Source organism: Oncorhynchus masou, chromosome 13, assembly GCF_036934945.1.
Source record: "Oncorhynchus masou masou isolate Uvic2021 chromosome 13, UVic_Omas_1.1, whole genome shotgun sequence".
NCBI classification, from domain to species: domain Eukaryota; kingdom Metazoa; phylum Chordata; class Actinopteri; order Salmoniformes; family Salmonidae; genus Oncorhynchus; species Oncorhynchus masou.
This window is the reverse complement of record NC_088224.1, coordinates 19,349,509-19,372,790: the sequence shown is the minus strand read 5'-3', so window position 1 is coordinate 19,372,790 and position 23,282 is coordinate 19,349,509. Positions and strand designations below refer to the sequence as shown.

General features: G+C 40.5%; 2 protein-coding genes and 1 long non-coding RNA gene across 4 annotated transcripts; 1 reads left to right on the top strand and 2 right to left on the bottom strand.

The window, feature by feature from the left end:
- The first annotated feature begins 1,173 nt into the window (after positions 1–1,173).
- On the top strand, positions 1,174–15,513 carry LOC135551883 (uncharacterized). 2 transcript variants are annotated; one of them, XR_010457389.1, is made up of 5 exons: positions 1,174–1,876; positions 2,062–2,969; positions 11,339–11,404; positions 12,690–12,732; positions 15,198–15,513. It is a non-coding gene; the product is annotated as an uncharacterized LOC135551883 (long non-coding RNA). The 2 variants fall into 2 exon arrangements; XR_010457388.1 differs by lacking the exon at positions 12,690–12,732 and having other exon boundaries at positions 1,175–1,876.
- Positions 7,571–9,101, bottom strand: LOC135551881 (homeobox protein Hox-A4-like). Its single transcript, XM_064983153.1, has 2 exons — positions 8,537–9,101; positions 7,571–8,003 (listed from the first exon to the last, which is right to left on the bottom strand). Exons 1-2 carry the CDS (start codon positions 8,949–8,951, stop codon positions 7,663–7,665), a joined length of 756 nt encoding a protein of 251 aa, XP_064839225.1. The 5' UTR covers positions 8,952–9,101; the 3' UTR covers positions 7,571–7,662.
- A 2,384-nt stretch (positions 15,514–17,897) lies between the features above and the next one.
- On the bottom strand, positions 17,898–20,713 carry LOC135551880 (homeobox protein Hox-A5-like). Its single transcript, XM_064983152.1, has 2 exons — positions 19,638–20,713; positions 17,898–18,987 (listed from the first exon to the last, which is right to left on the bottom strand). The coding sequence occupies exons 1-2, from the start codon at positions 20,227–20,229 to the stop codon at positions 18,731–18,733; spliced, it is 849 nt and encodes a 282-aa protein (XP_064839224.1). The 5' UTR covers positions 20,230–20,713; the 3' UTR covers positions 17,898–18,730.
- Between the last annotated feature and the right edge of the window lie 2,569 nt (positions 20,714–23,282).

The window sequence follows — 23,282 nt, the reverse complement described above, 5'->3', positions numbered from 1 at the left end:
AGCTAAAATGTTCACACAGGATAGTGAAGCAAATATAACTGAAGTTATGTTTCATGTAGTATAATTCATTTTAGTAGCCTGACACTGAACATCGACGATATCTTTAACAACATGACAATATATACTCTTTAAAAATGTTTCAGTTTTATTTTCCAGCCCGACACAAACATGGAGTCTTTTTTGCTTACTGACCTCTGCCTCGCGCGCCAATAACTCACGACAGTAATGAACAATCGGCGGAAATACCTCAAAATAAAATCCATCATCCCCAAGCACAAGCTCTGACTCTGTCCGTGAGGAAAAACATATCCGTCCGTGACAGCAGTATAATAGCATCCACAACAAGCAAGAACCTCCCTCTCTCCCTGTCTGTCTCTTTCTCGTTCCCTCTTTCTTTCTCTCCTCAGCAAAAGTCTACAAAGCCCCGACTAAACTCACGGAAAGTGGGGGGATGCGCGTAATCAGCATCGTATGGCCAGACCAGGGCTCCAGTTTTCTCCCGGTGCCATAACACCGCGCCGTATTATGCGCCCTGCTCACGTGACACCACGTCAACTTAAATCCCTTTTATTTGAGCCCGTGAATCATTCATGGAGGCAGTCATTGCCCCTGAGGAAAACGGATCACTTTAGAGGGAGGAAAAAGAAGGGTACATGAGACTACAATGTACGATGGGACAGGTCTCTCGCAGTGTCTCTCTACTTCCACACAACTCGCCTGATTCCGAGGCGTGTGTGTTCTGTCAGTTTTGAAGGCTCCTGTATTTAGTGCCTATTAACGTAATCAGAGAGCGCTAATCCCGATGTAAAATATTGTGATGCTAGGCTAACTAGCCTTTGGCCACGGGTAGAGCCAGGGATGTGTTTGGCGTGGTGGTGTGACAATTCTCACTATGTGAGATAGATAGAGGGCTTTTCCTCAAGGAAGCCCCTTATGGGTGGCGGATTGCTCACTCAACACCCGAGTCACCCCTTTCTTTTTTTATGGAGAGATATGGCTGGTGCTATTGTGTGCAGAGTGTGCAGAGGCACTCAATATCGCCACCACTCCACTATACACCCCACACCCCCGAGCTATACAACCAATCACTCACCCACTCACTCACTCAGTCAATAGCCACATACTGGCGGCCGAATCGAAATCAAATATCTCATAGTTACCTGTCCGAACGCTGCGTAAAGGTGTGCGTCCCAGTAGCCGGGGGTGTGAGTATCAGTTAGTCAGTCAGTGCTGATCTGAGAGGAGATGGTGCACGAGTAAGCGCAATGAGCTGGTTCTTTACCCCCCTGGTCAGTGCAGCGACCCTCCATTCAACCTGCAGCTCTTACGCATTTCCTACCGCCAGTTGAGTGATGCTGGAAATTATAGGTTTGCGCAGAGGACATACTCAAATCCCAGTATGGGGAGGGGGAAGGATCAGGTGGTAATATGGCAACTAGCCTACTCTTCTTGTTCACACGAAAACGTATGGGATGAGGGTCATCGACAATAATTATCTTTGAACTAAATGTATATTCTACTGCAATGTCTAATAGACCCACAACTTAAGTTATGAACGGTATGGTGGCCCACTACATTATATCGTTTAGACTTCCCGGGTACAGCCTAAACCTTGTCCGGAAGAGCAGCCCTTCTCTCGGCGCCGTTTGGCGCTTGTTTTCTGTCAACACTGAGCAGCGGGCGTGGAAATGTTCCACCATAACTATTAATCACTTCAAGCGGACATGGAGCGCATCCCACTCCCACAACCACGCCACCCTTTGTCTTCTCAAACTACAACTTGAGCCGTTTAAACTTTTTAAAATCCGAGCTGGAGGGGACCATCTCTTATCAGTTTACCTTTCAGACGACTTTGTGGAAGATTGGGAGTGAGGAGGTTCTGATTTTATGATTTATGTTGGGTTAGAATTATGGGTGAATCAGATTTGATTAGCATAATTGTTTTTTTTGTTGTTGTTTTTTATGTGAAGAGGGGACGTCGTTTAAACTCAGAGAAAGGCCTTTACTTTGGGATACATTTTGGTGATACAGAAATGTGATTTATGTCTTTCTCTGTTCTAGTTCGGCCAGATTTGCATACCACTGCACCAGCTCAGAGTGCACATGCATGGCATGCCGGGGAGAGTCTGTGGCTGGAGCTGACGGTGGACGGAAAACAGACCCTCTCTCCCACGCCGGGTTTCGCCACCGCACCTGAACTTTTTCCTGACCCGAGCCGAGGCCCAGAGAGTCGAGTGTGAAGTTATTTGGGGTCAAAAAACAAGGAGAGGATGGAGACTACAAAACCAATTACGAACATAACTAAACCTCCCGTTTTCAGCTGGGAAAGTTTTGGAGACTTTTTAGGATGGGTGTTTGTCCTTTTCAGCAGTTTCAAGTTTCAAAGTTTATTCGCCACTGCACAGAATTCAACAGGTGTAAAACCGTACAGTGGAATTCTTGATTAGAGAGCTAGTTCCAATAATCCGTGATAATACTATAGTAATACTATACACTAGTGATAATACTATAGAAAATAACCGAACATATAATACAAAATGCAATCAAGAATACAAACCACACAAGATGATTAGCCTATTACAGCATTTGGTTAGTTTCTTTGTTTATACTTTTTCTGAGTTATTTCTTCAGATATATCAAACTCTCAACATTCCCCGGCCACCAAGAGGACTTGAGCTGTCGACCTCTCCACACCCTCTGTCTTTGGGTGTTCGCCAGACGGCGGTGGCTATAGGCTACATATCTCCCCACAATGTTGACATTTGAAGCTCTTAACAGCGAGCCTTGGGTTACCGATACACTCAGCAGAAGATAACTCTTTCTCAGGGGTTTACATTGACCAACATCAAGGCTAATGCGAAATTCAACGCCTTAAACTGGCTTGGCGTCCAAGCTAAGACAAAGAAGCCTCGGTGGATCTCGCTATACACGGCTACACGGACTGACTTCTGGTCTGCTGGTTTGTTTCAGTACGTATTGTAGAAATAAAATTGTATTAATGTTGACTTTTTGTTGTAATACTTTAAAATGCATTTCAATTGCCACTTTTGATAGGTTAACGTTATATTTAGTGCTTTGAAGAGATGATTATAAAAAATATAACAATATAACAATATAACAAGAACAAGAGACTAAACTTCCTAATTTGACCTCAGAGCAATAATAATGCTGTATAATAATATAATAATCATCATCATCATAATATTAATAATATTAACAATAATAGTAGGCCTACACATTACCAATGGCACATTTGATTCAACTAGCCTCTGGCAAGCTAAAACTAAACGCTCAAAGTCATTTTGAACATATTTTTAGACGTATCGTTATTACACGTGTTTATATTGTATGTTACATTAATGTTCAATAACAGCCTTATAGCCTAAAGTCAGTCTTTCGTGGACAGGATGGTGATCTGTTAATGTTTAACTTAGTTCTTGATTGTTCTTTGTGCCTTCTCTGTTTAAGGCGCCCATTCAATAATGTGGACAACTCATTCATGCACAATAGCCTGATATTTGCCTTTTAAAACTTTGCATGTGTGGCTCACAAGACCAGACATGGGTTAACATGCACATAATTTGTTAATAAAAATGTATTTTTACAAAATACTTTGAAAACAGTTATCTATACCTCATGAAAACGGAATATAAAGTCAATGATTACTGTACTACTTCTACGTGAATACTACTTCTACGCGTGCAAAAAGCATGGAACCTCTTCCTTGCTCAGGGTCATTGGGTTGCTCTAAGGTAATCTTGTGATCACTTATGTCCAATGCCAATATACATTTGAGTTCATTGCAGTGTTTATTTTCAATTAGGCTTACTTTATTTATGCTCAATTAACGAAGTGGCATTTCTGGGCTCTACACCCTTGAATGTAAGCCACAGGTCAGAAGCGAACAAGAAGTCTCACTGCACAGCTTTGTCAATCGCAGCAGTCCTATAACAACGGGGTATCAGTTCATATTTTATCAATTAAATGTTCAGAATTATAAAAGTTCGTTGCTGCCACATTGCAATTCCGTATCCCCCTCCTCTTCCTTTTGAGTCATTTTAGGGTAAATTTAGCCAGAAATGTTATATTATGGAAAAGCACAGATGCTATGCAGAAGTTTGTACTTTTCCACATGCTGATGCGCCTTGTGTATAGCGCCTGGGTGTGAGTCTTGATCACAAGTTGAATGCCATATCCTACCATAATAACTGCCTCATATAGTCTATTATCATTGAAAAAGTACATCTTCATGTGAGTAATATTATGATTCCAGGTAACAATTTAGAAATTGATAGTTTTCAAGTTTTTAAATTACTACGTGACGGTAACGCTTACGCATTTTGGCCACAAGGAACCAGTCTCCTAGCAGAGTCTAACCCACAAAGCTGCGGGTTAACAGGAGGTTGATGCTGGTGAGCAAGAAAGCCTTATAACAAAGCAGTAGCTGAATATACACTGTTACAAATCAGTCACAACCAAATACCAATGACGTGGACAGTTACATTGCTCTCAACCTTTAACATATCGCTATGTAAAGAAATGAAAAATAAGTTATTTAGGACAGAAAGTGTCCAAATCTACTCACAATCAGACAACATGGGCTCTATCCACCAGGGAACGGACGGACAGGAGCGATATTTGATTCGTGCTCTGCCGAGGATCATTTCAAATGAAAATACTGCCGATTTTCATATCTATTTCTGACCCGAGGGCATTCATTATTGAATACGTCACGTGAGTTATCATATTAAATGTAGTACATTGGGGGTGACCTCTATTCGGGTATTAAATTAGCACAAATGTCTAATTTAACTATCTTGACATCGTGAGAGACTGCGTAAAACCTGTGCCAATCAAACAAAATGGCAATTTCTCAACTCCACGCCTACGCCAACTGCTGGCACAGAAAAGGCCTAGACTAAGTTGGCAAGATAATTCTGTGTAATTTAAAATGTTTCCATAATGCATTACATTGAATTGCACTTGTATCCACTTAAAGCTCAGATGGAGTTTACGAAGATGTAGCCATATTACGCATTCCTTTCCTGCTGTGCCCAATGCCATTTGATAAGAAAATACGCTGATTGTTATGCATATGCTATAACATTCCACTCAGGCCTACTTATATATAATATATATATATATATATATATATATATATATATATATATATAACATAGCAATCGCTTCTGTCTATCAAGGATGGATTATGAATGCTTGTAAAGTCAGATACATAGACAAAATGCTGCTTATGGCGAACAATAATAATGGCCTTGAATAACTGTTTTTTCATTTCGTTAACATATCTACTCGAAACTCAATGTTAGAGTCCATAATTATAAGAATGGCTTTCATTTACTAGAATAATGTAGATCCATTGGAGAGGTCAACGAGGTCCCTTTTATAGCTACAGTAAATGGAAAATTTGTTTTTTTCTAATAGCTCTAAGCGTGGTCTATCTCAATCTTCCTTTTGTACTCGTGATCTGACAGAGACGTTTGTGGGACGAATAGCAGTAGAGACGACTTTGAGTGAATGAACAGCACGTTTGCACACCTTCACAAAAATGTTGTTTCCGCATTGTCTCGTGGGCAAATATATATATATATATATATAAAAGCTATGGAGGACTGGACATTGTGTGTCGTGAGGTCAGAGGTCAAGCGAAGTGCTGCTAGTCGATGATTGGTCAGATACTGATGTGTCCTCTCGTTGAACCCTCTGATTGTTTAGATGTAGCAGGTAGTGACCAACACACGCTGGTATACTAGGGTTTGAGAAGAAAATGCACATTATCCTTATAATAAAAAACGAAAACAGGAGCAGCCAAATGTGTGGCCAAATACTTCGCTAGAATATAACAGGTCTCTATGGGGCTACATAAAGTTTGTGGAACATGTATTATTATGGTAGTAAGTAATATCCTATTTCAATTTGCAACACTCTCATACTTTCGAAATACTTTCCTATAGTAGTAGTTTAAAGATTATTAACACATATGCACACACGATTTAGTTTTGTATTGTGTTAACTGTGTATGCAATGTTGTAACAGAGAAACATGGCCCGTAAATCAACGTGTTTAGTTTAATAGCAGTTTTATAGCAATCTGGAAAGTCCACTGAGAAAGATGCATCTGGATGAAAAATAAAATGTTATTGGAGTTTTATGCCCACTTTATGCACAACGATATTTCTGGATAATTGTGCGTCTTTGGCTGTGAAACGACAATGACTGAATGTCTTTGGACTGTGAACTTGCAAGGAGTGGGCTTTTGTACATATTTACTGAGGTTTTAGGTGCTGCCCATTGGAATATCACTGGTCTTTATTTATTTTTATTTTACCTTTATTTTACTAGGCAAGTCAGTTAAGAACAAATTCTTATTTACAATGACGGCCTAGGAACAGTGGGTTAATTGCCTGTTAAGGGGCAGAACGACAGATTTGTACCTTGTCAGCTCGGGGGTTTGAACTTACAACCTTCCAGTTACTAGTCCAACGCACTTGGCTACCCTGCCGCCCGGGTCTGAGTTGTTTTGTCCAGAAAAAACGAAATTTTAACACCCAGCACAGCTATCATAATTAGGTGAATTGTATTTCTTATAACGTTCATTACGCACGCACATTCGAAGCACTGGCTAGCTCATGCAAATGTTTCAATCCCTGTTTGGGAATAGTGTAACGTCATTAAACGTTAAAGAAACAAGCACTATGCGTATTGAGTTTGCTATAGACAAGTTATGCTATTGTTACCACAGCATTCAATTAATATTTTTCTGAAATATCTTACAATATTATATGCAAACCAACATCAGCCATACAATTGAAGTACATATTTATTTCACGGGAAACGTTTCTTGCATGTGCCTAAACTACAATACATTATTACACCGTTCATTAATCAAACAACATATACAAATATTCACAGTTTAGATCACACCACAAAATAGGGACACACTATCACAGGTGAAACGAGTCTACACTACTACACGAACAAACAAACGAGTTGTCTTTTTTTAGCCGACAAAATGGATTCAGTATTGTGCCTTCACTATGATTTGTCTATGTACATTAGGGGTGAAAGTCACCTGGACATTACACGAGTTAATAACACATTCAACAGTAAACCAACTCATTCACACATCACGAGCTAAACCCTAACTACTACCCTGTCCCGTTCTAAACCTCGTGATAGGTCTCAGACCGGGCACTCGAGCTTTCCTAAAACATCGTCATTCTTTCAAGTATATTAAAACTTTCCACGAGAATAAACAAAAAAATTGCATAGAAGAAAAAGAAAAACGCGACCTCACATATCTCTCGTCTCATTCTATTTCTTTTAATTCTATGCAATGATACATAAAATCCAAGGTCCTGTGGTGCATTTGAATGTGCGTTAACCTTCTGTCTTAATAAACAAGTACATACATTTCAGTTGCCATCTTGGGCAGTACGTGGCGGATTTCGAGCTCAATAATGAGGAGAGAGTGAACAAACAGAAAGAGGAGGTTGAGAGGGGAAATGGTTTTGAAAGGACGCGACAGGCCCAAGGGCCAAGGGAATGGGGTAATACCATGGGGGCCATACTCGAGAATCGGGCCACAAAATTCAGTTTCTGTGTTCTGTTCTCAGTCTGTTGGTTTGGCGAGAGGGTTCCATCACTATAGGCTCGCGGTGCAAGGCGTGGGAACAAGCTGCTGGTGCGTGGCTGTTTTGATTTTCTGTTGTTGCTGCTGCTGCTGTGCTCCCAAGGACGAGGCTGAGCTTGCGGAGCGGATCTTTGTGTTCGGCAGCTTGTGATCTTTCTTCCACTTCATTCTTCTGTTCTGGAACCAGATCTTCACCTGACGTTCGGTCAGGCACATCGTGTGCGCGATCTCCACGCGCCTGCGTCGGGTCAGGTAGCGGTTGAAGTGGAATTCTTTCTCCAGCTCGAGAGCCTGCTGGCGGGTGTAGGCAGTGCGAGACCTCTTGGGCACTCCTCCATTGTAAGTAGCATTGACTGAAGAAAAGCAAGCACACACACATACAAGCAAGCAGTTGTTACTGCCACATGAAGCACTACAGTTCAAACACCATCTCCACTGGATACATTACAACTGTTGTTCTCCATAAAGGCTCGTTGATAGTCTAATGGGGGTTTAAAGCCTACGATGTTTTGTTCGGGGTTTCGCCTCAATTTCTATTGCGTAGAAATACCTTAATTTGGAGACTCCATGTGTACAAGCGCTCGCATCCAGGGACAAATCAAGCCTTAGAAAATTATTAACAAAATCGGCGGGGTTGTATATTACAGTTTGGCTGGGGTCCAGTCATGGAGGTATAGTTCTGGTTAAAAGACAACATAGACACATGGCCCCGGCAGACAAACACAGGCAATAAAATTTATGAGGGTTCTTAATTACCGACCCCGCTGCTCGATGGTCGTAAATTGCCGTTGTAAGGGGTGCTACTAGTGCTGCCTCAATGGGCGTGCATACGTTCCAGTGGTGGCTTGCTCTGTGGTTCCGGTATTTAAACGTGGCGATAACTCACCAACATGGACCTTCTTCATCCAGGGGTAGACCACCGGCACTTCCTTTCCCTTCTGTGCGCTGGAATAAGACTCAGTGGCGAGGCTGCAGTCTTTGCTCACGTCCGCTACGGCACCGCTGTCTGGGACTGGGTTGAGGCGAGGGCCATGGTTCTGGGCAACGGGGTGAGCCTGTGCGTGATGCCTGTCGCTGAAATCGTCGAGACCGTTGTTAGGGACATTACCGTAGTCGTAGCTCGGTTCTGTGTAGTTTGACCTCGGATAGGACGCCTCGTCGTGATGGGGAAAGCCCGAATCTTTTGGCCGTTCGTAGTACTCAGTAGGGGCGGGGATGTATCCGTTCTGTTGATATTCGTCGCATGGAGGAAAGGAAGGTTCGATATAGTTCGAGTTTATCAAGTATGAACTCATGATCATTAATTTGTGAAGTGCAACAATACTAATTTTTATCGCTCTGTCGTTATTCTGATCTCCACAAAACCCTCCTACTCTCTGTCAAATGTACAAAGTTGTCTGGTCACGTGTAAACCGCCACCAATCGCCGCGTCTCCTGTGGGCATCATGTAAACAGGAACCAATGGAAAGCCTGGCATTGGCAAAACGAAAATGTCTCAGACTAGCCTACGTTGGTGATTTCCTTATTTAATCAAAATAGATAAAGAAAAAAGTATCAAGGCAGTTGTTTACCACATTGACTCAACTAGAGTAAGTAACCCCTTTATTTAGCAGTAACCCACAGTAGACCACGGCCTTGAGGAGATGATGAGGAGGAGGATGATGATGATGATGGGTATCTCATACTGTTGCCCAGGAAAAGGATGGGTTCTTTGGAAACAAGCAAACTGTACGTGTCTTATTTTCTGTCAAAGATGACATTGGAGCGCCTTTCCAATCCACTCCTTTCCAAGATGCTTTCCTTTCTAGTCAATTCTCAGTTGGTAATTCCGTTCGTAAAATGTAAATCTGTATTGTAACATTTTACTGATGGTGATGAACTAAATGAAATGGAAACTTGTTTACATAGATACTGTTATTGATCGTGAACTGGAGACTAGAGAGTGACAGATTATGTGCACGCACAATCGAGGAAGTCAAATATTTAACTTGATTTGTGCCACACACACACACAAAGCGAAGCAAAGATAAAACATTGCCTGGGCGGAGTTACGCGGCTCTGCGGTACACATTGTCACTTAAACCTATGATAACTCTGCATTTTAATTGTAACATCAAACAGTTTATATTTGGCTCATCATATACAAGATGGCATCTTAAAAGAAGGCCAAAAGAAGGCCCAAATAACCGGTTGCGAATTTGCAATGATGTTAGTAGATGAGAAGTGAACACTTGTGTTGAAATGAAAAGCAACTCAATACAAAAGTAAGTGATGAACATGCATCGGCCTTTCTACCGACGCACCGACTACTGACAAAGCGCTTTTCAGTAAGCACAAAGATAGGCCTATACGACTCATTTTTAGAAGTAACTGCCTGCGATTGATTATAACTAACCTAGTTGACTTTACTAGGTTAGTTGTTGACTTTACTCAAATATCCAACATAAACACCCATCATTTGTGCAGCATTTTAAACTATTGAGGTGGATGTCAGATAATAATTAGGCCTACAACATAAAACTAAGGGCATAGTAATAATAATAATCATCATAAATATAGTATACTATTAATAAGTACAATGCCAAACAACTGAAATAAACAACTAGACCTAAAATAACAATATTCAAGCCATCACCTGAAAATATATTCAACCTCACGAACATGTATCCTACAATTAACCAAACACACTTCTCGTTTCATTTCACTATGACAAAAGTGCAATTATATACAGTTTATAATAGCAGCATCCCTGACCGTATCTCTTCTGTGCCATCAGTGTCTCCACGAACTGCTTGCCCTCCATCTCACTATTCCGAATCCGAGGTGAAAATATCGAGGAAGCCTCCTCAACTGCACGAACAACTCTAGGGAAAGTGTCCGCGACTGTCCACGTGAAGAAGGCCCGGGTGCGCGGTTAGCAAGGGGAGGCCAAACTTCGGAAATATTGACAGCTTTATTATTTATTTATTTTTCGCTCCCGCTTTCTATTCGCTCCCCTAAACAGCGATAACTTCTCTCTGACCCCAAAGTGACACCGTTTCCATTTTGTTTCTGATTAATCTTGCCCATTGACAGTCTTTGTTAAACAACAAGGCGTGCCCTTCTCCAGAGAGGCGACATTTTCATATTTGTTAGACGCAGTGACCTGAAGTTCACCCCGGACTTGGACTTCGGTTTTCGGGTCTACTCGACTCTGGGGAGATAACGGTGCACTTAGTACGGGTCAGCACCCAACAGCGCCCCAAAAATAATAAGAATTTGTAATATATATATATATTTTAAACAGTACAAAACCCACGTAAGTCCACCTTAAAAAGACTTCGATTGTGGCACTCCTGTAGCAATGTTAGCCAACTGAAGGGACGCTTCAGTGTATCCTTGTCAAGGTTTGATTTAGAAGGATATACATATGTATATTTATTCAATTTGTATCATACTGTTAGGCTTATGTTATTGTTGCTCACCTAGGCTCCTGTTTTTCCCGTTCAAACAAGGTCCTGCTCCGAGCTTTGTATGGATAAGACAGAAACGAAAGCCATCTCTATGGGATTTGTATTTTCGTCAGATAAAGGCCTATGGCATTCTACGCATCTAAATAGCCAAAGTTGACAGGTGTTATATCACGATGTAATGTATTCTGCACCTGTAACTCATCGTGAATGACAAGGGGGGATATTTTATTCTGTAGATCTGGCCTCCAGAACGCATGTAGCCAAGACCACCTGAGAGCCTATCTATCAAGATAATATCCAAGGTAAGAATACTTGACTTGATATCTAAATCACATACACCCACCCACCACTTACGGTGCTGCCATATGGTGTATTATTATTATTATTTATCCTGCTACCAGTCACGTTCTCCTGATCCCTGCCTACATGTACGCTACACATCTACCTCAGTATCCTTGCACATTGTACATGTGGTACTAACACTGACCCTGTATATACCTGACATTCTCAACAACAACAAAAATGCTAACTCATATTTCCTATTTCTCTTCTTTTTAATAAAAAAAATAGTATTTTGATATTAAATATTGCATTGTTGAGAAGGGCTAGCAATTTAACCATTTCACTGTACTTGTGCATGTGACAAAGAAAACTTGAAACTTGAAATGTACAGTCAGTGTGTTATATATGTGTTATATAAATATGGGCAGGGTTGGCTATTATCCACTCTCTAGCCATACAGTAGCCTAACCTTGAATGAGAGACCGGCTAAGTCGGTAATGCTGTACAGCTATTTGCAGTTGATTGCGTTTAATACACTGCTTTTTGCACTTACTATAGTCATTTTTTATTTAACATCTTGAGATGGGAAAACGTGTTTATTCTGAAGTTGAACATGTTTTTTTACGACCTAATGTTAAACTTAGGTAAAATCACACGTTTTCTTTTGACACTTCTCAAACGTGATGATCTAATAAACTTCTCAGCGACATAAATATGCTATTTTAAACAAACACATTCAGTGTTTTACGATTTTAGATGGAAAATGTGAAATATGATAAATTGACTTTCACAATATCAAAAAAAGAAGCATTAATAAATATGGGACTGGTAGCAATCTTATTTGTGCAATATGGCTCAGGCTATGGCAACGTTTCTGTAACAATTATTCTAAATAAAACTCGTCCAAGGCATCTAAGTTAATTAGCAAAAGAGCAAAAAGTCTAGTTATAAATTTGAAAAATCTCGCCTACTATTCTATTCATTTGCTAAAGTAATGTGTGAGAAAGAACTGTATTGCCACGCCTTCTGTCCTTCCCACATATAACGAATATAATATATATATATCAAACTGACACAGTGCTGTAAATGTAGACAGTAAGAAAAGTGCTCTGATGATAGTTACTGATCACACATGGTTGCTACATGGTTCCTCACAAGTCTGTTAGGAGGACCAGGCTTCAGAGGAAAATATTCACTAGGTGGTAAAGGTAAGGGTGCAAATTATTGTTGCAAATATAAGGATTTTGATCATGCAACATGTTGTGAGTTTTGTATAACGATATATTGATATGTTTGCTCAAACAGGAAGGCCATCAACAGAGCTCCTTGCACCTTTAGAGGAAGATGGGTGGGTGAAATAGTATATTACTTTGAACATGTTTAAGTTGTCGTCTTAAAAATAGGACATAAATCAAAGCAAAAGCAACTGCATCAAGCTAGTGTTTTATGGAGATTTTAGTGATACACAAACGTTTAGAACAACAAGGCCTTAGTTAGGTCTGTGTTATCATAACATACTATTTTGTCCAATCCGTATCTTCTAAATTTATACGACAGAACATATACTCCATTTTCTTCAAAAAACAGTTGTTAGAATTGTGCCATAACCCAATTCGTTATTATCCAATAAGAAAAAGATCACTTGCGGGAGCTATTTCCTTATTTATTAATGATAAAGACACACCTCCAATTACCATATTATTCCTTTAGCTCTTGACTCTTTTTAAATAAATGAAGATTGAATAACCAATAGTTAGGCCATTTTATAATAGGCCACTTGTTTGTTTAACAAAACGAAATATGAATGAACAGTTTGGGAATAAATTGTTACTGACATGGCTATGGCAGATCTCACAATTTCGAGTGCAGTTTCATTAGACGTTTTAGGAAAATAGCCTACATTAGCCTACATTTTGCCATGTCTTGAAAACCAATTGTATCTATTACAATATAGGCTAGATGCATATTTTCAGAAAAATGTTCCCCATGAAAGCGCATTGGGTTAGCAATTTTCATGTAGAATTAGATGGGGATGGGGCTCATATTCTCACAGTTTTACGGGAAAGGAAAACGCTTGTGTTCGATCTCTTTATGCAGCTCCATCCCTTTAGAAGCTTTATAGCCTAAAGCCTAACGCATTTTCAAAACCTAATACAATTATAACGGTGCTTTTGTTCTTATTCAGAAAAGTTTATAACACTTCACGGTTTTCATTTATTATTATTATGATTTTTTTTGTTTTTTTGTTTTACATATTTCTTCTTTGTAACCAAAATCAACTTGTGGGTGACTTTTTGTAAGGCAAAAAACAAGACGTGTTGCTTAGCAGAGCGAGAGAAAGGCTAAATGTTTTTTTAAGGAGTCCGGAGGCTCCATTTGGGGGGCTGTGGCCATAGCCTACCCATCACCCTGTGACCGGGGTAAGAATATCAATCCTCAAAATGCTCATTTCGTCCTGGTCCCTAAACATAACCAATGCAATTTATTCAAAGGAAATTCACCAATCCACAGCCTTAATAAAATGCTGGCCACTCAATCTTGGGTCTGGGGACGGGCGGGGGTCCACTCCCCTCGGTCCCTAACTCGGGGTCACCCCGCTTTCAGGGTTCACCTGGAGTGCACCGTCAAACATATGTAATTCAAAGCTATTCTATCTTTTGTGTGGAGAGTCAAGATCGCTATTATAACGCTGGCATCAGGCCCCGGCTGAACAGATGAAGGAGACTTGTTCAGCGGGTAAACTTTTGACCCCAATTTTTCCTCCTCTTCCCCGCTATCTCGAGTTCATCAGTCCCACCCCTGCGAGGCTGTGCTGCCCAGTCTAGGTTTCTGGTTGCTCAGGACGAAACATGTATTTGCTCTATATTCATTTCTGTTATCATTACTGTAATTATTCTCGTGAATATTATAATTAATGGTATCCCTGTAGTTGTATCTCTGTACTGTCTCACTGTGGGTTTTGGTTACAACACACCGCTCTGCATACCTCTAATACAGTATGTACATTATATTTAAGTAATAGGCCCGAGGGGTTGGGGTATATTGTCAATATGACACTGCTAAGGGCTGTTCTTACCCACGAAGCAACACGGAGTGCCTGGACACCGCCCTTAGCCGTGGTATATTGGCCAGGGTAGCCTAGTGGTTAGAGCGTTGGACTAGTAACCGAAAGGTTGTGAGTTCAAACCCCCGAGCTGACAAGGTACAAATCTGTCGTTAACCCACTGTTCCCAGGCCGTCATTGAAAATAAGAATTTGTTCTTAACTGACTTGCCTGGTTAAATAAAAAAAATATATCACAAACCCCTGAGCTGCCTTATTGCTGTTTTAAACTGGTTACCGACGTAATTAGAGCAGTAAAAATACATGTTTTGTCATACCAGTGGTATATGGTCTGATATACCACGGCTGTCAGCCAATCAGCATTCAGTGCTCGAACCACCTAGTTTATAATGACATTTTTGTCATTTAGCAGGCCCTCTTATCCAGAACAACTTACGTTATTCATTCGTTTGTATTAAGCAAACCACTCAGGGATGCATGTGTGTCCTTCATACTTTTGTGTGCCTCACATCTACCTACTATGCCATACTGCTCAAATGTACCACAGGCTATCCAACAAAAAAACGAATGTAATATGCAAATGTTATTTTGCCACTGCAATGTGTATGTATTAAGGCAAGCAAACCGGCCAAGTATATGTGTGTCCTATCCTACTATCGTGTGTGTGTATGTGTGTGTGCGTGTGTGTGTGTGCGTGTGTGTGTGTGTGTGTGTGTGTATGTGTGTGAGTGTGTGTACTCCTCCTATCAGAAGCTGGCTGCGGATGACACTGAACTTGGCCTAAAGCGAGCTCTGCTGGTGGCTCCGGGAGGATGCAGATTTATCTTTCTGCTATGGCTGACCTCGCGGTGAACCGCGCGCTGGGGACGGTTCTTTTTTTCTGCCTGGCATTGTCTGCCTTGCTGTGCAACGCATAAGGGACCCCGATTTGGACATTTTAATTGTGTAACAATGGTCTAATTTTCTCCCCAGACGTCACAATGATAATGGCATAGAATAATGGTTTTACTTATATTTTCTACACCACAAACTGTAATGGAAATAAAGTTACATTTCGTTGCATTGGCACGACTTAGTGATATATGTCAACTATTAGGTTACTGGTCGGAGAAGGGGAGGATGGGGAATATGGTTGGGGTCAAACCACGTCAAATCACCAGATGAGTCAGTTTGAATTCCATCGATGTATTGATATAAAGTCCTTTGAAGATAATTTTTCGCAGATGTATTCTTTGATTTTCAGTCAAATACTTTGAGATTACATTGATTAAAATCGAATTCACCGATGAAAAAAAGGTTATGAATAGACTGTACGAACTAATTTAGACTTTAGACTTTATGAAGCCTTTAAAAAAAGGCTAGATAACCATTTCTGATACTTCAAATAGAATGTTTTCTACATATAGTAGGCCAACATGTACTTCTTAATTAGACATGGGCAATGCACCCATTATCCAAATGCTTTAATCATCACGACATGATAAAGGCCTAATTTAAATGTGTCAAAATATAAGAGCAACACACAACGATGGAAATTGAGTCAGAAATCAATAACTGTCAAACAGTAAAACACTGTTATACACATCAAATAGGCCTGACACATAGCTACGTACTAGAAACACAGTTTAACTAAACCTAGACTGATGCCACAGAGTCTACATTACAGTCTACATTACAGCCAAAACAACAACGTAATTAGGCTATATACTAAGCTATATAAGAAACTGATGCAGAGCAGTTTTCCCAGCAAACGAAAAAACCCAATCTGAAGGAAACTATTGTGATTGTGAAAATGCGTCACAATACAAAAGTTACACACACTTTTGTGACGCATTTACAAATTGGCTACTTTGATAAATCTATCCTTTCCTGGAGATATTGGTATCTGAGTGACCACCTCCGCACGGACGTACGCGCCCAGTCACCATGCAGCGAGAGTGACACTCTCCAAGAGGTCAACTGAACTTTATAACCCCAAAACACAAAATGACTTGGCTGACACAAAACGGAATTCCTTTTTAAATGTGGCCCTGCTGCTTTTTGTCATGTGTTGTGTTTACTCTACAGTGTGTTTATGGAACACATGAGGAAACCTGACCAAAGCGACAACTGCAGCTCCAAAGTTTTTAAGTTGTGCTTTAACTTCCCACTCACCCACCAAAAAACATTATACCGAAAGTGTTGTATGATAGTCAAGTACTGTATACAAACATATTTCAGTTAAGCAATGACAATGCAAACACCATAAAACAGCTCAAATAGCTTTTTGGCTTGTCCAGCACATGAATAGCTATGAAGAGGCCAAATAACCCCCCTTGTGTTATACAGGAAGTGAAAAAACAACGTACTAAAAAGTGAAATTTGTGGGGGTGGAAGTGGACAGAAGCATAATTATCCCACACGCAGTAATGGATTATGAGTTTCACCACAGATGGAGGGAAACAAGTTCCACTGGGAAGGAAGCAATTAAATATCCATGAGCCGGACCCAACCCTGGCCAACATCTGCCGAGAAAGACCAGTATTCAGCTCATAACCAACTGACAAATTAGCGTAATAGGCTAATAAGGACAAATAGAGCGTCCGAATACAATCATAATGCTGTTTCGAACAGGGTGGCTGTTCGGAGCCAAGGGAATGGAAGGCTACAGGCTACCCAAGGGCAATAGAGGCCGAAACTTACCTCGAGACAGGAGCTCTCTCCTCATGTGAGTCTGGTGCGCAGGGTCCATCGCGAGGCGTTCTGGTGAACGAGGAGCAGCTGTAACCGGCAAGGAACACTTTTTACAGCCTGCAAGGAGAGAGTCAGACGAAGCCTCGCGTCAGTACGATTATATGTTATGTGCAATATACTGTCAACTCCCCAAAACCATAAAACTTACTTTAATGGCCACCACGTGACCGTTTATGGCCAGTGAGCCTATCTGGCCGCTCTCTAGATGATTTTTACGATCTAATTCATAGACAAAACCCCCATTCATTTGGCACCCAAATGTCAGATCGGAACCGGGATAATAAAGTTTACGGCTCAAAAAGTCGAACGGATTTCATGAGAGTAGTGAGCTCGAGCACAGGGGGACGCAGAGCCCCTAGAGCAGGTCACTGGCTAGGACCCGCTTTTGACCCACGTGCAGAGGTGAGTAAAGAAAGCGGATATAGATTTGTCTACCTGTTGATTTTCTCGACCTTGAAACTAGCTGGGAAAGTGTAGCTTTTTAAGTTTCAAATGCAATCAATGGGGTGAAAGGGTTACACTGAGGGGGGAACGAACATTTCAGGACTGCATTTCAGTTAGGCATAGTCTTGACCTACAAAAACAAGTTACAGCAGGCCTATGAAGTCTGCATTCAACAACTAAAATGTTGGACAATTCTGAGACATACAAACATGCGTTTTACCACCTAGGCACATGAAGAAATCATCGAAATAACAAATAATTTACAGTCTGGTGTTCTCGTAGAAAGTTTATTATAATCAGCATCACCATAACACTATTATTTTAATTTTCCAGTCATTCTTTAAAAACATTTACAAAAAGCTTATATCATGATGGCGCTTACGCGATGGGATTCGCTGTGTAACCCTTCCCATCCAAACTAAGGAGGGGAAAACGTACACACAAAAGACAGAAACACATTCTAAGAAGATGCGCCAGGTGAAACAACTTTACAGCAGCTCGTGCAAAAGAAGGATACATAGGCACAGCTACACACACTGGGTCAGAACTGCGGTTCCATCACGTGTTCACAACGCACAACAATCACATAAGGCTTATTAAGTGTGTCTATAATAAGGAACAAGTTATCTGAGTTTGGTACAATACATTCAACAAATAAATACATAGGCCTACTTACATACATATAAAACAAAGGCTATACACAAAAGCAACTACATTTCTTATCAAGTCATTATTTATTTGAGTTTCTATACTGTGCAATAGGCTACACAACTTTTATTGGATAGTTAATAGAGTTATTTGTGGTAACTTTAAGTTTTTTCAATGTTGAACAAGAAATAAGTTAAACAAACATGTATTTCCCATTGGTTTTTCCTTTAAGACAAACATTTACAGAACGCAAGTTTTTTTTTTTACTCACACAAGCATTATCATGGTCAAAATAAAATAAATAAAGAGGACATTATTTTTAAAGGCTGGAGCTTGCATGGACACGTGGATGTTCACTGTCCTAAGAAGCCCTCGGAAAGTCTCTTGGGCTTTTGACATGATGGGAAGTTTTCCCGAGATTTGTATTATTTTATTCGTGCTCATCGGGGAACCGAATATCAGGGATGGTGGTACCCTACACCCCCTGCCGTTGCCATGCTCATGCTTTTTAGTTTGTTGTCCTTTTTCCACTTCATCCTCCGGTTCTGGAACCAGATTTTGATCTGACGTTCTGATAGGCAGAGCGCGTGCGCTATCTCGATCCTCCGTCTGCGGGTCAGATAACGGTTGAAGTGAAACTCTTTCTCGAGCTCCAGTGTCTGGTAACGCGTGTAGGCTGTCCTCGCCCTCTTTCCCTCTGGTCCGGTCAGACTGTCTGGTGGTAACATACACAGGATGCAACCATGAGCTCACAATCAAAATAGCAACCTACACAACTATGTTTACTAACGCTTTATGCAGGAAATACATTTTACTGATCACTCTTCCATGGAGCCTAATCCACATAAACACACCTTTATACACTATTCACACACATTTCACATACACCTTAAAACGCAGTAGAAGTGCCAATCAATTTCACAAAGTGTGTCTTGTAAAAATGACATACAAATATAGAATAATCCGAAAGAATGGCAAAAGAAAACATCCTATATTTAAATCAAATGTTCACCGCCTGCATTTTGGTAAGAAGAAAATGTCCTGTGTTTTCATGCCACGTTGAATTATTTTCCCAACGCCTGAGGTACAATATGTAGTTAAACAGGTGGCGTAAATCTCGCCAATACACACGCCCCTTAAAACTACCATTAATAAAATATCGAATAGATGTGATTTTTCTCTCATATAATGATTTGGGAAAATACTTTTGAGCTCCGAAAATGGCAACAAGCACATCTTAAAAAATGGCTATAGGGCACACCATCCCCACACACACCACAAACCCACACAGAGACAAGACGAGCTGTATCAAGTACAAAACACAAACACAAGCGTCGACCTAAACAAAATACAAAGCTGTTTTACCATGATTTATGTGCAGTTTCCTCATCCAGGGGTAAATATTGGGCTGGGCACCGTCGGTGACATTTTGGGAAGTTGTCTGCGCCCTTCCCGCGGGCTTCTCTTCCTGGAGGGGGGACGCTTTGGACACACACACCCGGTTCAACAGCGTGCCTCCATTCGAACTCGGGGTCGTGCAGGGGCTCGTTATGGAGTTCTTTATGTCTCGGTGTTGAGGTTGAGACTCGCTGACCGGAGACGAGCAGCTCGCGACAGAGGAGGAGCACGGGAGCGGGTCAGGTGGAGGCGAGAGGGACGTCGTCTCGGTGGCGCTCGCGGGCTGGGTGTACCTGGGCGTCTCGACCGAGGACGTTGTTGTCGCCACCGACTGGTTCGGGGAGTAGCCCTGTGCCCGCACGCTGGCCATAAAGTGCCCGTTACCGCGACTGACAGTGAGGTCCATCCCGTTGTAGCCATAACCGTACCTGCTGGAATGCATGGTCGTGGGGTCCCTGTATTGCTCGTTTGCAGAGCTGTGGTCTCCATAATTATGTAACTGGAAATCCGCGCCATTGGGATAGCGACCGCAGAATGAGTTTACAAAATAGGAGCTCATTGGTTGATAATTCCAATATTGTTGTTTAGCAGGTATTTGTTGCTTTTTGTGGAGAAAGTAATAGCGTGTGTACTTGATTTGTGTCTCTTGATGGTTTTGCGCGTTCTATAGCACCCTTGCACAATTTATGATGAATTATGGAAATGAGTAGAACATGTACTTGATTCTCTCTTACGTAGGCACCCAAATATGGGGTACGGCTGAGAATCACGTGCTTTTGTTGACCAGTCGTAAATCCTGCTTGATGACCTCCAGAGGTAAACTCGTGCACAAATAGGAAATCTTGGTGGGATGTTAGGGAGGCGCGCCTGGGTATGCGCCTAGGCAGGGCGCTCGCGGGGCCCGGGTTGCATGTCTTGGATTGTCGTCGCGCGCCATCTTCTGGTCGCAGTCTGGCACTGCCTGCGACAGTGTTTGAGGCGTGGGCTCCGAACGGGGTCGTTCAGAGGTTAACGACCATTGCGGCAAAAGCATGGTCTCCCCAAACAATACAACAAGAAACGCAGTGTATACTGAATATACAACCTCTCCACTGATAGAGAGTATAGAGAGAAATCTGTATTCAATGTTATCCTCATTAACCTTCGCGTTGGAAATAAAACACGTACATTACAAGAAAAAACTTGTACAATAAAAATATGTATGTCTAGAACCTCACATTTTGTTAAATATTTCGTTAAACCATGTTGGAATATCCTATATGAATCAACTCTTTCGACATTTGAATAAATTGCAAATGTGTTTATCACCAATAATCATTTTACAGGTGAAGCTTAGTTTACTGTTATGCATAGAGCCGTCACAACCTGCAGTTATAATCCAACCTTATAGAAAGGCAGTCATTCCTAAATGTTAGATACGCAAAAAACTTGGCATTTGAAACAACGTAAGTTTCGTCTTTTAGATGACGACAGAAAGTAGGCTACAATACAGTAGTCTCAATAGACAACACTTCACCCCTCAAGTGAAATTCCATAAATACTTTTAGAAGTCTGAATGAAAATAAACCAGGTTTTGATCAACAAATTATGACAGAATTATGCTAATTAGATAATTAGGCACAAAAACAATCTGCATAAAATCTTGCAGCTGTGTGTAATGAATAGCCTCATCTCTAGAAAACATGAATGGCATAACAATAATATACATTTTGCCTTAGTTTTTTGGCAAATATGGATAACTAAAGTCCATTTTCAGAACAGGAAAAGGAGGAGCAGAAAAATTCTAGGTATGTTTGAAAATAATTTAAACACATGTTGTAATCTAAACACATGTTGTAATCTAAACACAAATTGTAATCTAAACACATGTTGTAATCTGAACACATGTTGTAATCTAAACGCATGTTGTAATCTAAACGCATGTTGTAATCTAAACACATGTTGTAATCTAAACACATGTTTTATCTAAACACATGTTGTAATCTAAACACATGTAATCTAAACACATGTTGTAATCTAAACACATGTTGTAATCTAAACACATGTTGTAATCTAAACACATGTTGTAATCTGAACACATGTTGTAATCTAAACACAAGTTGTAATCTAAACACATGTTGTAATCTGAACACATGTTGTAATCTAAACACATGTTGTAATCTAAACACATGTAATCTAAACACATGTTGTAATCTAAACACATGTTGTAATCTAAACACATATTGTAATCTAAACACATGTTGTAATCTAAACACATGTTGTAATCTAAACACATATTGTAATCTAAACACATAATCTAAACTAAACACATTTGTAATCTAAACACAATCTAAACACATGTTGTAATCTAAACACATGTTGTAATCTAAACACATGTTGTAATCTAAACACATATTGTAATCTAAACACATGTTGTAATCTAAACACATGTTGTAAACTAAACATATGTTGTAATCTAAACAGATGTTGTAATCTAAACACATGTTTTAATCTAAACACATGTTGTAATCTAAACACATGTTGTAATCTAAACACATGTTGTAATCTAAACACATGTTTTAATCTAAACACATGTTGTAATCTAAACACATGTTGTAATCTAAACACATGTTTTAATCTAAACACATGTTGTAATCTAAACACATATTGTAATTTAAAAACAGATTAGAAGATTTTCAAAGAATGTCTGACGATAGGCGAAATAAACTTGATATTTTTGTGTAGGAATGTTCGTTCATTTTACATGGATAAATAACAAAGGGAAAATTAAATTATTTCCCTTGGCCTTGCTCGGCATCTTCCCCACACCCATTTCCTTCCATCAATAATGTCCTCGGAGTGAGGAAGCGAAAGAAGTAGGCTAAGTGATAAGTGTTGTCAAGTTTTCAAAATACAAAGATAAGGCACTACGTAATGACAATCTAAAATTAGGTTCGAAATATGATATGAAGAAAGACATATATCGGTAACAGCAGAAGTAATAATAATGTAGGCCCAATCAATACAAGCAATAACAATAACAAACATATGACGACATTCATTTAGCACTATTTGATTATAGCTGCTGTTCATCGGTGTTGAGTTGCTGGTTTGTTGGTGTAACGTAGAGATAAACTGTATATAGGCCTAAACTAAAATCGGAGAAGTGGTGATGATTATAATAATAGTTGATGAGAATGTGACTCTATAGCTGGAGCAGGGTTATATTAGTGTACAGGCAGGACAGGCAGAGCGATAACTTTTTAAATAATGTAGCCTCACAAAAGAGACGTGGCTATTAAGCGGAAAATGGTGCAGTTAATCTGGAACGTCTATTTAGGCTACGAGAAACTGGGGCACGCGACTGCAGGTTTACAGTAGTCTCCTTTTGGCAACGAAGGCCCTAGTTATCCAAAATCCATTGGACCTCTGGGTCCTATTGTCCCCAAAAGACGATGGCCCGTATTTAGGCTATACGACGCCCCACACAATCAGTTTAGAGCGTCAGCACTAACTGCGTGATGGATAAGTACGCTGTACGAAGGATGCAGACTCAGCGGTAATAGGGCCCCTTCAGGCACTGCAGTAGCCGAGGAACAAGCTGCACTCAGGACCAGATGTGTACAGCGGTGT